Source organism: Stigmatopora nigra, chromosome 1 (genome assembly GCF_051989575.1).
Source record: "Stigmatopora nigra isolate UIUO_SnigA chromosome 1, RoL_Snig_1.1, whole genome shotgun sequence".
Taxonomy (NCBI): domain Eukaryota; kingdom Metazoa; phylum Chordata; class Actinopteri; order Syngnathiformes; family Syngnathidae; genus Stigmatopora; species Stigmatopora nigra.
Window position 1 is genome coordinate 17,322,594 of NC_135508.1, and position 14,907 is coordinate 17,337,500.

A 14,907-nucleotide genomic window follows, 5' to 3' on the forward strand; every position below is an offset into this window, starting at 1 on the left:
GCGCTTGAAGTCAGCTGGGATAGGCTCTAGAATGAATCTAAATTCAGTGTTGAGACTGTAGCAGATGTTTAAATGTGTATTTGGCATTAAGTTACTTACTAAATGTAATTTTTCTGGCTTTATGTGATGCAAAATTATCAACCACAACTTTTGTTACAGTAAGAAAAAAAGGTATTACCCCATTTTAGACTGGAAACAGCCACACTTTACGGGAGAGGCAATTTCCCCTTTGGCAAACTCTGCTGCACAGCAGACTCATTTGATATTGAAATGAGGAATACTGGTCTGGACGACTGGCAATATAATTGGGATTGTTTTTTTTGTGTTTTTTTGGAGGGGGCGTGACTACTGTGCACCCCCAAATAGACTGCACCCTGGGTGGTTACCTGCATTGCTTATAGGAAAAACTGGCCCTTTTTAAAAGTTACCAACTTGTTCTTTAAAAAGTGAGGATAAAACACTTCCTTCAGATGTCAACATTCAAATTCCAATGAGAAGGTGCCATTAAGTGTGACTTTAAAGTCAAGCCTCACCTACTGTGTGTCCCTCAGTGAGCAATCTTGCAACAAATCAATCCCGCGGATGCCATTTTGCAGCAGACCAGCAGTTGTGGGCAAACAAGATTTGAACGCAAACGCCTCCAGCGAGGGGGGAACCTTCCTAAAGGCATCCATCCTTCTTGCACGTGACACATCCACCTGCAGTCTTGTGGGAGTCACACTGTGCCATCATCAATTATTCATGTCTTACATCTTTATCACTACGTTGTCTTCTCGCAAATCGTCTGCCATTCATTGAAATGGGAAGGAAAAAGAGACAGGCTTTAAACTCTTTTATTTTTTTGCTTCATGAATTCATTGTTAGACCCAATGACATACTTTATTGAAAAAGACATCTTTACATTTAAGTTTAGCAAGAGTGAATGAAATTTAAAACACAACGGTGTGGGTTGTCGATGTCATCATATGCAGCACATACGCGCGCGTGCCCACCCCTCATCCATCCAAGGTACCCTCCCCTCTTTCCTCCTTTCCCAGAACTATCAGATGCAGTGCAGCTATGGGCTAGAAGCATCTCCATCTTTGCCCTAAAAGAAATCCGGAGCTCCTCTAGATCTTTTATTTATTCATAAATCTATATTTTGCTCTTAACAAACGTGTTTGTCGCGCAGCGCTGGACGGAAGCGGAGCTCCAACTACCTGTTAGCACCAAAAAAAAAAAAAAAGAAACAGAGGAAATCTGAGCGCACACTCACTGATGGACAGTGTGAGAGTGGAGGATAAAAAAAAAAACGGTATAGAAAGAAAAGCTGCACTGCATTTTTCTTAGCTACTCCTTTTTTGGTTATTTTGATTTTTCTCCTTTTTTTCCTGAGACCTGAGAAGATGTCGCGTGTCCTGTTGTGACCTTGAGAACAAAACATACCATCAGTCTTACTGAAAGGTGGAAGTGGAAGAAGGTGCGCGCCGAAAAACCAAACGTGTGCGCGCACTCCCAGCAGGTGATGACCGCGTTTTCTTACCTGGACGTCAGGCTGCTCCTGCCGATGATGATACTGATGATGATGGGATGCTTGATGGTGGGCGGAAGTAAGTCTTTTACTGATGCCAGTTTTCTGTCATAGTATGTCGTTAGTGAGTGGTGTAAATATTCAGAAAATAATCAGAAATAGGCATTTAAAGCAAAGTACATTGCGAGTAAGGAGTTGAGATTCGGAGATTGGGATTATGACTTTATACATTGTCATAGTTTGTTATAATTTCATTTCTGGAGTCATTCATTCAGCATATTACTTTTGATTTTCTTTAACAGTTGGCAAAGAAATATTTTTTTGTTTTGTTTATCAGATTAATCACAGTTCGGATGTTAATGGTTCGATCCCAGGTCAGTCCTCATTATGTGGAGTTTGCATGTTCTCCACAGGCTTGTGTGGTTTTTCTCTGGGTACTCCGGTTTTCTCCCACATCCCCAAAAATATGGTGTAGGCTGGTTGAATTCTCAAAAATCTGCCCGTAGTTAACTGGAATAGGTTTCAGCACCTGCCGCGGGACCCTTCAGCCCTTTAGAGTGTCCAATCAGTCTACCACGCATGTTTTTGGAATGTCGCAGGAATTCAGAATACCCAGAGAAAACCCGCACAGGCCCAGGGAGAACATGCAAACTACACACAGGATGACTGACCTGCAATCGAACTCAGGACACTAGAGCTGTGAGGCAGACGCGCTAACCCCTGAGCCGCTTGGCTGCTTTTCACTTATTATTATTTAGTATACAGAAATAGTAACTTGAAATTAAAATGAAATGACTACTTTAACTATCTAAACTAAAGAAATTTTTGCGGAATTCAAAAACAAACAACATTAGCTCATAACGATCTGACGTTCACATCTGTGGAAAGGATATTACAAGATTAACATATCAAATGTGACCCAAAATGTGATTTTCATGTGTATGGATGTCAGGTCTAAAAATATATTCTACATACAGTGTTTTAAATGTGATCCATATTTTTTTCATTTTTGAAAATATTTTATTAATGTATACATTGAAAAAATGTTAACTAAAAACAATATTACTTAAATTAAAAGGAATAAAAACAGAAATACACTTTGATGATGATATTATTTGAGATTATGAGTGTACATCCCCTTTAAAATACTCTGTTGACTTCTCATACAGAAATCAGTGCAGGTTTTTTTTAGGAGTATAGGTGCATTTTTTTAAAATTTATGGGTGCTTGATAACCTCTAAAAGTGGTGAATACACATTCGTAAAGGTAAACAACAAGGTAGACAAGACACACTGACGTTACTGGCCATAACAGTGTGCTCCCCAGACTCATCTTCTGGTTTATGTCTGGCTAGTTTTCAGTGATCTAATAAACACTGTCACAACAGTTGGAAGCGTTTTATCACTCACTGCAGTTTTATTAGTGGAGCTTCATTGTTTTGTTGAACAACATTTATCGTGTGTAAACATGTCGTAGTAGTTAATCATTCAAAAAGTGGTGTTCTCTTCACGTAGAAATATCAGATAGATATATAAAGAAAATGATATGCACCACTCAACAAGTGGTGTTTTTGTCATATAAAAATGAAGACAAAAAAACGACTCGCTTGATGTTCAAAACCCAACATTAATGTGCCTTATACTTTTGAATTTAAATGGGGGTGTGTAGAAATATGTGGCTAAATGGTGAAAAAGGCGAGTACTGCTTGAAATCCAGCGTTAAACTCCACTTTTTGTGGGCACGTGGATGCTTTTACACCACAATACTTCAACTGGAAAAACAGTTGCTGTAAAGCTGCCAAAACCGCAATCGATTATCCACCAAGGGGCATTCCAAAGCAATATCTCTTGTTGACTGCCTCTCTGGCCTTTTTTTTAATTAGCTGCAATGCATATCTACAGGTGTTTAATTCCTTCAGTCATCCCTCCACTTGCTTAAGCTTAGTTCAAGCAAAGCACCCGTGGCAGATGAGCCCATCAATGAAGAAGAAGAAGGTTGCTAATCTGCCTTTACCACTCTCAATATTGATTGAGCAGAGGAAGCACTTTCAGGTTACTCGATTTCACCCACTTTGCTCCAATCATGTGACTTCAGGTGAAAGAGAAACGACATCTTTTGTCAGTTACAGGACCCATTTAGAACACATTTTGGACACATGGTGCATAGGCACTGACATTTCATGAGATATCTTATGAAGGCTCATGTAAAAGTTGGAAAAAGATTGAATAGCAAGCAGGAAATCATTTTTCTTGTGCAGCAATTTTTGCAGACTCCCCGCTCTGAATCCTGCAGTTTACAGTCCAGTGTGGCTAATATAACATAATACAGTAGTATGGCTACCTCCCGTTTATAGTCCAGTGTGCCCTGTAGTATAAAAAGTATTTTTTTCCCCAACATTTTAAGAAGAGACATTTTTCTGGAGATAAAACCATCCACCCACATATTTTAAGAGTGCATAATCTTGCTTGCTCACACCTCACACCGTGCAAACTGAATTGGTTTTCAGTCAGTCGCAAAGCACACTCAAAGACATAAAAAAACATTTATATACCTCACATATATGCCACCTCTGAGTGGGAAATGTTCCACCCCGGCTGGTAGCAGCTACGATTTTTATGGTCATAGCACCCACGTCGAATGTTTTAATATCCATATAATACACAGGCTGCTTAGGAAGTGTCGTATTGGTAGTTTCAAAACCCTATTTTAGAAATATCATGAAATGGTAAATAGACTTACACTTGTAGAGTGCCTTTCTATCTTCAAAGTACTCAGAGCACTTTGACACTAATAACCTCATTTACATAGTGATGATACAGCATCAGGGAAAACCTGGGGTTCGTCCTTAAAGGATATTTGGACAAGGGCAATCAAGGTAAGGAATCAAACCCATAACCTCTGTTATTGAAGGACTGAGCCATACCGCCAAGCTTATATCATACTACTCAAACTCCTCCTTCATGCACACACACGCACATATAGAAATTGATTGGTCTTTTTAGTTAGGTGCAGCTTTTTGGGGGATTTTAAGATGTCTGTCTTTTATTGTGAGCATCCCATGACACAATGTAGAGACTTACAGTGTATCGTCCTGTGCGTCTTATATGGATAAAGCAAATGTTGGATGTGGTTTATAATCTTACGTTGCGTTAATCCACGTTCAATTTCATTGAATGACACCAGAGTACTAAATGAACAATTGTTTTATTATTGGTGGTAATAGTTCCTAGTGGCAAAGGACGGCATAGCGTCACCCTGACAGGCATTTCCCGGAGATTTGTAGCACAGATTTAACAAATGGACCTGTTGGTAAACAAAACGTGTCGCCTCAGCAGTTGCTGTGATGCAAAGAAACATTGGAAATGATCACCAACTTCCTGTCAGCCATCAAGTGGTTCATAAAAATCCAATCTCATCTCCTGATATACAGTATCTACATCAGCATGCGCAAATTTCATTGTGTTTACGGCAGGCGCCGCATGGCCATTTATCCTTCACAGAGAGCCATTAGCCAGATGAGGCTGTCCCGGTAGATCAGCAAACTGTTTGTTCCCCGTGATTTAGCATCTGGCCTCAGATCATGGACTCCATGATAAACACTAACAAGTAAACATATATCAAAAAGCTCATATTTGCTTTTCGCGCCAGGAGTAAAAAGGCTGAAAGGAACAAAATTTTACTTCGCTATATTTGTTGTAACTACTTTACAAATTAGGTTGGTAGCATAGATTGTACATTTGCAACTGTGGCCTCCAAAATTTGAAATGGAGAAAGTGCCACATGTGTGCTTTTGTCCTCCCCTAGTTTTTTTTAATACAATTTTATCAATCAATACATGTGTTTTCTCCTCAACAGGCTTTCTATCACTTGTTTTTTTTTTTCTTCATGGCTCGCTCTATCATTGATCTCATCTCCCTCCCAGGTCATCCATCTCACTTAGACCCAGGCCTCTCTCGCCTCAAAACCAAAATACTGAATGTTCTATCGCCATCTTTTGATGGTGTGGCTCATTTGTCCTTGTCATGTTTCTGCCAATGTTCAGCCTCCTTATCTTTCATATGTCTCACTTCATCTGCCCTCACTGAAATTTGACGTCACAACTGAAGTTGATTGGCTTTTGCACTGGAGAGGGATGGAATTTTTCTTCGATTGTGTGCAATTGACAGTGCAGTGTGATAAATTTGTCTTCTTTTTGCTTCACCATTACAATGTCTCCTGGCGCACAAGCAAAATCTGTAACCTTACCATAGTCAAGAAATGGACCTGAATATAATGCGACCATAAAACAGGTCTAGTAGGAACTGGGAAGAATTTTATCTTCCTGTGGTATATATTAATGCACCCACACACATTTGGTATATAATCCTCTCAAGGAAACTCAAAATGTTGGCACACAGCAACCATGTAGTCTGCTCAAAGGTCTTGTCAAAACTACAGTTAGCACACAAGTTGAACATTCTTATGAAACTAGAAAGGACAAAGCTTGCAAGGATGGGGTGGACCCCAACAAGTCCCAGTTTGGAGAGGGGTTCTAAATTAGAAGTGTGAGTTTGCCAGGTCCGCCATGTGAGCTGTAAAAGGAAATTGAGTATTTGTATAGAAACATGATACAGAACAAGTATTCATGATGGACAATCAAGACAAGATTAACATCTCTCAGGTTTAACAATGATATAAAAAGCCAACCATTAAGATGAGTCATTGTTGTCAAATACATTTTCCAGAATTGACATCTAGTTCTTGTTGTAAAGTATTGAAAAAAACATGCTGTATGACTGGCTTTACTTTTAGTCTCAAATTTTCATTCAAACGGCTTTTAGTGGGATGTGACCATTTTCTCTAATTGCATTTTCGGTAAAATCATCTTCTATCGTCTCTAAACCACCAACGCCCTGAGTCACTTAAGCCGACAAAAATAAACTGTCATCAAAGTTTTGGAACATGTAAGTTCATGTAAAGGTATATGTGGAGATTTACAATAAAAAGAAAGTCGAAAATGTGAAAAATAGAACACCATATTGCTAAAACTAGGCACGTATTTTGTTCATCCTTCAGGAGATGAACAACCGGAGATCTTTGACAAGTTGACAACATGGGTCTCCAGGTAGGAATTCTAATAAACTACACAATACACAATGGGTTCAATTTTCCGACTTGTATTTTCATGCCAGTGAAAATATCATGTTATGGAATTCGGTAGCCCGGTCTTACATCATTATTACTTTGTATTGGTGCATTGCAAAGGATACTTTTATAAAGAAAATCACATTCATACGCAAGAGCTGGAATTAATTACTATTTCCCCATAGATTCTAATGTGTAACTTAAGTGTTTAACTGTTGTTATTGTAATAGCCAGTCGTTTTAGTGCACTATCTTCGGGGCTGGCAGGTGTTAGCAATTCCGAGGTAGTAGTTGCTATCCATGATCATTGACAGTGGGCTTGAACTCTCTATTTGCTCATTAATTTCAATAGTTCAAGTGGCCATACACCGATGTGATCACTTTCCCTGATGCTGAACTGCATTAAATTTGTGTGGCTTTATTCTTAGGGAACCATTTAGCTTTGTTTTGTTGTTGTTCTCCTTGGGTCTTCTTCATATTCTTGCAAGCCATGCTGATGGGGACATGTGTTTCTTTTGAAATTATCTTGTGATTTTTTTATTAAGTTTGCATGTGGGTTTTCTCCAGGTACTTCAGTTTCTTTCCACATCCCAAAAGCAAGCATGGTGGGCTGGTTAAATACAATAAATTGCCCCTAGATATGAGTGTGGCTGTGAATGGCTGTCCATCTACTTGTGCCCTGAGATTAAGTGGCAAACAATTCAGGGTAACTCCCACCGGCTGCCCATATTTGCCTGGGACAAGATACAATAAAACCCCCTCACCCGCGGCCCATATGAGGATGGGCGGTACAGAAAATGAATGAATGATCTTTGTTGATTTATTACACTCTTTAAAATAAGCAGGTTGAGAACGTAAAGTACATCCTTGGTATCCTCTTTTCTTCATTCAGTGGGAACTCTTAAATCACACACGGCAAAAAAACATGAATGAAATATTGCAGTTGATTGTTCTTGATGAGTATAAAAAGAAGAGTTTGTAAGTCAACTGTTAGACTTTGACAGGAGTTTATTAATATCAATCTCTGTGAACGGAAATAGGTCTTCCACGGCCCTATAATGCATGTTTTTTTTAAATCAATCAATCAGAGAGAAAAAGCGTGATTGACGAAATACTGCTCCTTCCCCAAAATTCTGAATTAAAATTTTATACATTTTGGGTCCTCATCTTGATGCTTATTGGCTCCCATCAACAATGCTAGACATCCAATCCATTTTTGACTGGGACGGGCTGGCACCAATCCTCCCAGTCAAAATAGATTGAATTGAATGCCTTTATTTTCATTACACAAGTACAATCAGATTTAAAGCTTCGCCATGAATTGCACGCATAAATAAGTAGTCATAAAAGATTTATATACAATAAAAATGAAGTGAAGTAAAAAATACGTTCCCAATGTGGTTAATAGCCCGTGAGGTAGCTACAGTGTTTTAGTGCAAGTATCAAAGTGCAAGATGAAAATTTGCAGTAGCAAGAATGAAGTCTGAAAATATTATTTATTAATATGCATCTGGGATTGTTATGGCGTTTTACGTATATTTCAGTGTCTGTACTTAATTGAGTCTTGATTAGATCCTCGGTGCAAAACTCAAGTTTAGTATGGTGATGTCTCTTGGAAAGAAACTGTCACTGAGTCTGTTTGTTTTAGCTGATATGGTCCTATTTGTTGACTAAAATGTTAATAATATAGCTTATATGACCCAAAATATGACGTCTATGTGAGTAGACGACACAGTAACATTATTTTATTTATTTATTTTACCCAAAAATGGTCTCTGTCTGTCCTTGTCGGGTGGATTTTTATCTATTAAATCATCTATGCAATACTTTTCTAATACTGTGTACTTTTATGTTACTATGGCAACAGCCGCACCAGCTGCCCCAGTGAATGTGTCAGTGACCCAGCTGAGGGCACATTCAGCCAGGATCACTTGGAACATTCCTTTGGGAGACAATGTGATTGGATACGCCATCTCACAGCAGGTAGAGTACGCTGTTTTCTACAAATATTTGACTTTCCAGGTGGTAGTCAGTGTGGAACTGGCACAGAACTAATGATGGATTTGAAAAATAATAATCATAGTAAAAAATAATTGGTGTCCCGAAGTTGATTGCTCCCATACTTTCTCACCAGGTCAACAAGCTTCAAGATATAATTGTTGTCGCATGCATCATTAATCTCAATCGCTTGCTAATTGGAATCACCTTTCTTTGTCTGTTTTTATCTCTGACTACTTCAAGGTCATTAATAAACAGCATCACAAAAAAAAACTCTACAACACTCCATTAGATGTACCTTTATTATTTTAAAAAAATACTTATAAATTATAAGTAACAATGCAGAAACCTGCACTATATAAACAGGTGCTGAAAAAAACAGTTGACACTGTTCATGTAATTTGTTTAAGACAAATGGTGTGATAGGTTTGTGCCTAGCAAGTAAATATTGTTTTTATTCTAGCTGTGAATATTGAGAAGCAGCATTTATATTCTGGCTGGACCACTCTTTAAATAAATATATATGTATATGTATTTTTATATGTATTTAAAGAGTGGCATTTATATATATATATATATATATATATATATATATATATATATATATATATATATATATATATATATATATATATATATATATATATATATATATATATATATATATATATATATATATATATATATATATATATATATATATATATATATATATATATATATATATATATATATATATATATATATATATATATATATATATATATATATATATATATATATATATATATATATATATATATATATATATATATATATATATATATATATATATATATATATATATATATATATATATATATATATATATATATATATATATATATATATATATATATATATATATATATATAATATTTCTTGTTTATTGTATATTTTTTTAATTTTATTCTTTTTTTTTTTAAGCCTTTTACATTTCACATTTTGTCCAACTTACTCCAGTCAGCTTTTCAAGCACCCGCAATTTGGCATCAGTGACTGACTGCTATCAGTATTTTGCCAGCCGCCTACTCTATCTCATCGTGTGATTTGTGTATGAATGATTAAGTGAAAAGGGGGAATTTGAGGTCCTGTAAAGCGCCCTGGGCAGAGTGGTCTAAATAAAGTGCTAATTTGTATTTTAATTGGCCTGAAACAACCTTGTTCATGTTAACGCAATCTAAGGAAAGCAGCTGCCATCGCTTTGGAGTCACAAATTGTGAGCTTTCATTAGGAAGATCCTAGTCATCAGGGATTGCTGTGGATTTATTTGAAAACACTTTGCCCTTAGTTTTCTTTCCGTGAAACAGCAAAAAAAATAAAAATCAATGTTATGCTCTCACACACTGTAACATGCTGAGTGAGAAGGGCAGGACAGCAAAATCTGCAGACAAAGGCTTTTTTTCAGGTTCTGCATCCATTTCAAATCCCAAAGCTCTAGCTCTTACAAAGCACAAAATCCATATCGAAGATGCCAAACCTTTCACTCAGTTTTTGTTTGTTCGGAGATCCCATCAAACTGACTGATCATTTATCTATTCCCAAACTGGAAGTCAAGTCATTGAACTCTGTGCTGCTCTAAAAACTGCATTAAGTACACGGAAAAACCTGTGTGTATTAAATGACTTTGTAAAAACATGCAGTACAGTTGACTGTTCTTCATTTATTTAGTTTTTTTTGTGATGTAATTTTCCATGGCGATTATGCGTTGTATTAAAGTCCATCCTTGCATACTCCAATCTGTTTCTTTTTACTTAAAACAATTATTGTGATGCTTGCTGGCCTACAGATAAAACTACCCCGCCTCCCTCTGCATTTTCTTTCAGAGGAAAGCAATTTTATGCTGGATTGAATTGATGCGTGTTTTTTATCCGTAGAGGCAAGACGGCTTGATGCAACGCTTCATTCGAGAGGTTAACACATCAAGTCGATGGTGTGTGCTGTGGGACCTGGATGAGGACACACACTACAGTGTGCAGGTGGAACACAGCTTTATTCACAAAATGACATTCAACTGATTTTTTTCTTTTTTAGTGTTCATCTGTGAGCACGTTTCCTGCAAATGTATCATTTATAGGCTGCTCAGCAGGGTGTGATAATCTTCGATCACATTGGACCTTCCCCAAGTGCAATCACTGTGCAGGAAACACTGAAAAAGATTATTTTATTGTATTATTATTATCAAGGACGGGTTGACAGATAAGCACAAGCACAGGAGAATGCTGAATTCTGTGTTTCACGGTGAAGCTGTCACAGCAGTCATGTTTGAAAGTTATAGCCACATAAAAACTATTCTTAAAACGCATTCAGTTTGTTTTGAATGACATGTTTAGGACTAGTTTCAATTAGGGATTGATTTAATCTATTTGCATAATTCCTATTTGGGCGATTGGTTGTTATGTGTCCCAACCTTTATGTACCACCTGCTAAAAAACTGAGCCAAAAACAACTGTTCTGAACGACTTAGCCTCACAAGGGTCCCGAGGGGGTGCTGGAGCCTATCCCTAGCTAATTACGGGCACCAGGCAGGAGACACCCTGAATCGGTAGCCAGACAATCGCAGGGCACATGGAGGCCAGCCAGAAATACCATTTCATTCCATTCATTTTGTTTGTTTTTATATCTATGTCAGAACCGGAAGAGTTGTGAAAGAGCATTTGTTACTTTTATTGTCTTGTAATGACTTCATGCTTTTGTTGTCCGGCTATAAAATGACTTTATTCTCATACGAGTAGATTATTTTGCCACCTGTTTGGCATCTGCTCGACAATTTGCAAATATTGGATTGTTAAAAAAATGCGATCATGCAAGTTAATTCAACTTATTTGACATTAAGTTAATAAAATCAGGACCACTCCAAAAAAACTTAGGCACATTCTGCAAGATAAGCAATATATATATATATATATATATATATATATATATATATATATATATATATATATATATATATATATATATATATATATATATATATATATATATATATATATATATATATATATATATATATATATATATATATATATATATATATATATATATATATATATATATATATATATATATATATATATATATATATATATATATATATATATATATATATATATATATATATATATAATTTTCTGAACCACTTTACCCTCATTAGTGTCACAGGGGGTGAATTGGTGGACAGCCAATCGCAGGGCACAAGGACACCATCAACCATGTACACTCGCCCATACGTAGCTGTGAGGCTGACGCCCCAACCACTCGCGACACCAGTGTGCCCAATAGCTATTCATTATATCTTAAATAAAGTATGAATTCACATATACAGCACTGACATTGTCAAGGGTAGATGCAATTTAAGTGATTGTAAAAAAAAATAAAAAAAGGAAAAATCTGGGTTTTCAGTTGGAGGTCCTTATTATAACCTTTATGACTTCAGGCTGTCCAGCTGCCACATAAATTTATGATGACTTTTCCCTTGTCCCTCAAAACACTACAAATTTGGAGTAAGGGGCTTATTCTGTTGTTAATGTATTGCCAAATTGGTCTCTGAACTGTCTGACTTTTGACTTCATTAACACAAAAATATAATATATATTTTATATATATATATATGTCATTGGTCTCAAGGTTCAGTCTGTTGGACTTCATGGAGACAGTCAACCCAGCCCAGTCATCCACTTCAGGACACTGGAAAGAAGCGACCACTACCCGGCAGGAGTACTGGACCACCGTGAGTGATCTTAGAGCTTTGTGACGCACAGACTAATATTCTTTTTAATTCACCAGCTCCCAATGACGGAATGAGACGTCCAAATCATTTGAGTGGGAGGGCTCAAAGCAAATAATCTTCAAGTCAAAAATGGATTGGACTTTTATGGCCATCAAGAGCAACAGTTATTATTTTGCACAGTTCTTGAGGAATACCACCTTTCTCCTCAGACGAACCTGCTATGGAGGGTTTGGGAATGACGCCTCACCTGCAAACCGGCGAGCTGCTCATCATCACTACGGTGCTGCTGTTATGGGCAGGTTGGCGTCCTTTTGCCTCCGTATGCCATGGTGTGTCCCTCAACATGCTTACGTGCCACCATCTTGTTTCGTAGCTGTTATCGCCCTATTCTGCCGGCAATACGACATCATCAAGGATAACGACTCAAACGGCACTCGAGAAAAGGCCAAGAGGCCGTTAGTTCCAGTTGCGTCTTCCTACTACAACGCCTCTCCCACCAGTTCCCCCATCTACCATAACGGTGCTATTCACAGTGGCAGGGTAATTCCTTTATTCTTGTTGTTTTCTTCTTAGTATAACAGCCATAAACCAGAACAGCCTCTGTGGGTGCCTTGCAGATCTCTTAGCAACTGGAGCTTCTATCATCAGGGCTAAATATAAAACAAGTAGGCAGGAGCAAGAGTATTCAGTTCATTTCACTCTAAATGCGAGTTGCTAAAGGCATGCAGTATTTTGGTGCATTTTGATGTGATCAACTGGTGCAAAGGAAATTGCACTGCAGGAAAACAAAAGTAATCCTTCTGATATCCAGTGCTGTCGTTTTTGGATTACAAATTGCACCAACCAAAAAATACACAATTAAAAGGGGCGGGGGGGAACATATGTACATGTCGCACTAAAATATATCGAATTTGTTTCTCCCTTTATACATGGTAACCCTCAAGACAAACTACCATTGACTGAATCTGTGCCCTAACAACAGCAAGGCTTGTTCATCCGTCAACCCTTTATTGTATACACACATGTAATCATGTAAATACTCTAATTAACTGATTCACCTTCATTGCAAGTGATAGACGGCCAATCCACTGTAACTGACAGTGACCATTCATAGCCAACCCTTCCAGGTGAAATGGATATATCGACATCAATGGGAGTCACTGAGGTTGAGTATACGGACATATATCTAATTTCAAATACCGTATTTTCACGACTATAAGGCGCACTTAAAAGTCTTAAATTTTCTCCAAAATAGACATTGCGCCTTATAACCCAGTGCGCCTTATATATGGAAAAAACATAGAACCAAAAACGAGAAACCACCACTGTGGGATATTAAAAAAATAACACAAATGCCTGAACTGAAACAATACTGTTAAATATGGAGATGCCATCTTAGTTTACAAAATCTTCCATCATATAGCTCCTCCCCCAATGCAAGATTTTATACAAAAAAATCTAAAACATCAACAATGGCTGGCTCTGGAGGTGACTGTGTGGTGAGTGCTTCATACCTGGAAGTCAATAGCAATTACCGTATTTTCACGACTATAAGGCACACTTAAAAGTCTTAAATTATATCCAGAATAGACAGTGCGCTGTATAATACAGTGCACCTTATAATACAGTGCGCCTTATAATACAGTGCGCCGTATAATACAGTGCGCCTTATAATACAGTGGGCCTTATAATACAGTGCGCCTTATAATACACTGCGCCTTGTATATGGAAAAATGTCATTCATTGAGGGTGCGCCTTATAATGCGGTGCTCCTTATAGTCGTGAAAATACGGTAATTCATTTTATTTATAGGGCACGTGCATAAATTGGGGGTACACCTTGGATTGGTCAACACCAAAAGGCATGTGTAGATTAACAATGATTCCCCATCACATTCACTCCCTCAGTACTAACTAATAAGTGAAATTGGTGTAAGATTGTTTTACTATCCTGTAGTGCTGCTTAGTGGACACAGAGAGTCATGGCCTCATTTCTTACTTACTACACATTTTCATGAAACCATTAAATGCAGTAGTGTTGTATTTTTATGTGGCAATCATCACAATTATTTAACATTTTTTCAAGCAAATACGTGGGATTGAGTGCATTTTTGGTGTGTTTAACTTGGGATTTAATGCTTCATTGCAAATTATTTGGGTGAACAGATCCCTAATGTGCCACATAGACTAAGTCTTTGTGTGGAAAGTTTGAGTTTCCAATGCTTATTCTCTTTTTCTTAGTTTAAACAATATATAATGTGCAAGAGCAATATTTTGTTAAATAGTGTATTTTATAATGGAGTGTACTTGTTAGACCTGTTTTTCATTATTATACACCATTTAAAAAATCATTTTTCTCCTTCAAATTGCACTTTAGGGGACAGAATAAGCAGCCACTGTTTCAAATGTTCTTTCAACTGTCATCTAATGTACTTTCAAAGTATTTTAAGTCAAAACCCTTGACGAATATCACAATAATCAAATTTAGATTCCAAAAGAAAACAAATA

At 37.1% G+C, this 14,907-nt stretch overlaps 1 protein-coding gene across 2 annotated transcripts in view; it reads left to right on the forward strand.

Annotated features, from left to right (window-relative positions):
• Window positions 1–1,045: 1,045 nt before the first annotated feature.
• The window catches only part of LOC144198554 (fibronectin type III domain-containing protein 4-like), a 15,592-nt gene continuing 1,730 nt past the window's right edge, over window positions 1,046–14,907 (forward strand). For both annotated transcript variants that reach the window (XR_013326737.1, XM_077719627.1), the window contains exons 1-6: window positions 1,046–1,589; window positions 8,501–8,616; window positions 10,548–10,649; window positions 12,298–12,400; window positions 12,610–12,699; window positions 12,774–12,940. Coding sequence is in view for 1 of the 2 variants with exons in the window: in XM_077719627.1 (XP_077575753.1) it covers window positions 1,505–1,589; window positions 8,501–8,616; window positions 10,548–10,649; window positions 12,298–12,400; window positions 12,610–12,699; window positions 12,774–12,940 (663 nt within the window). In the remaining variant the exon portion in view is untranslated. The remainder of the gene's footprint in view (window positions 1,590–8,500; window positions 8,617–10,547; window positions 10,650–12,297; window positions 12,401–12,609; window positions 12,700–12,773; window positions 12,941–14,907) is intronic.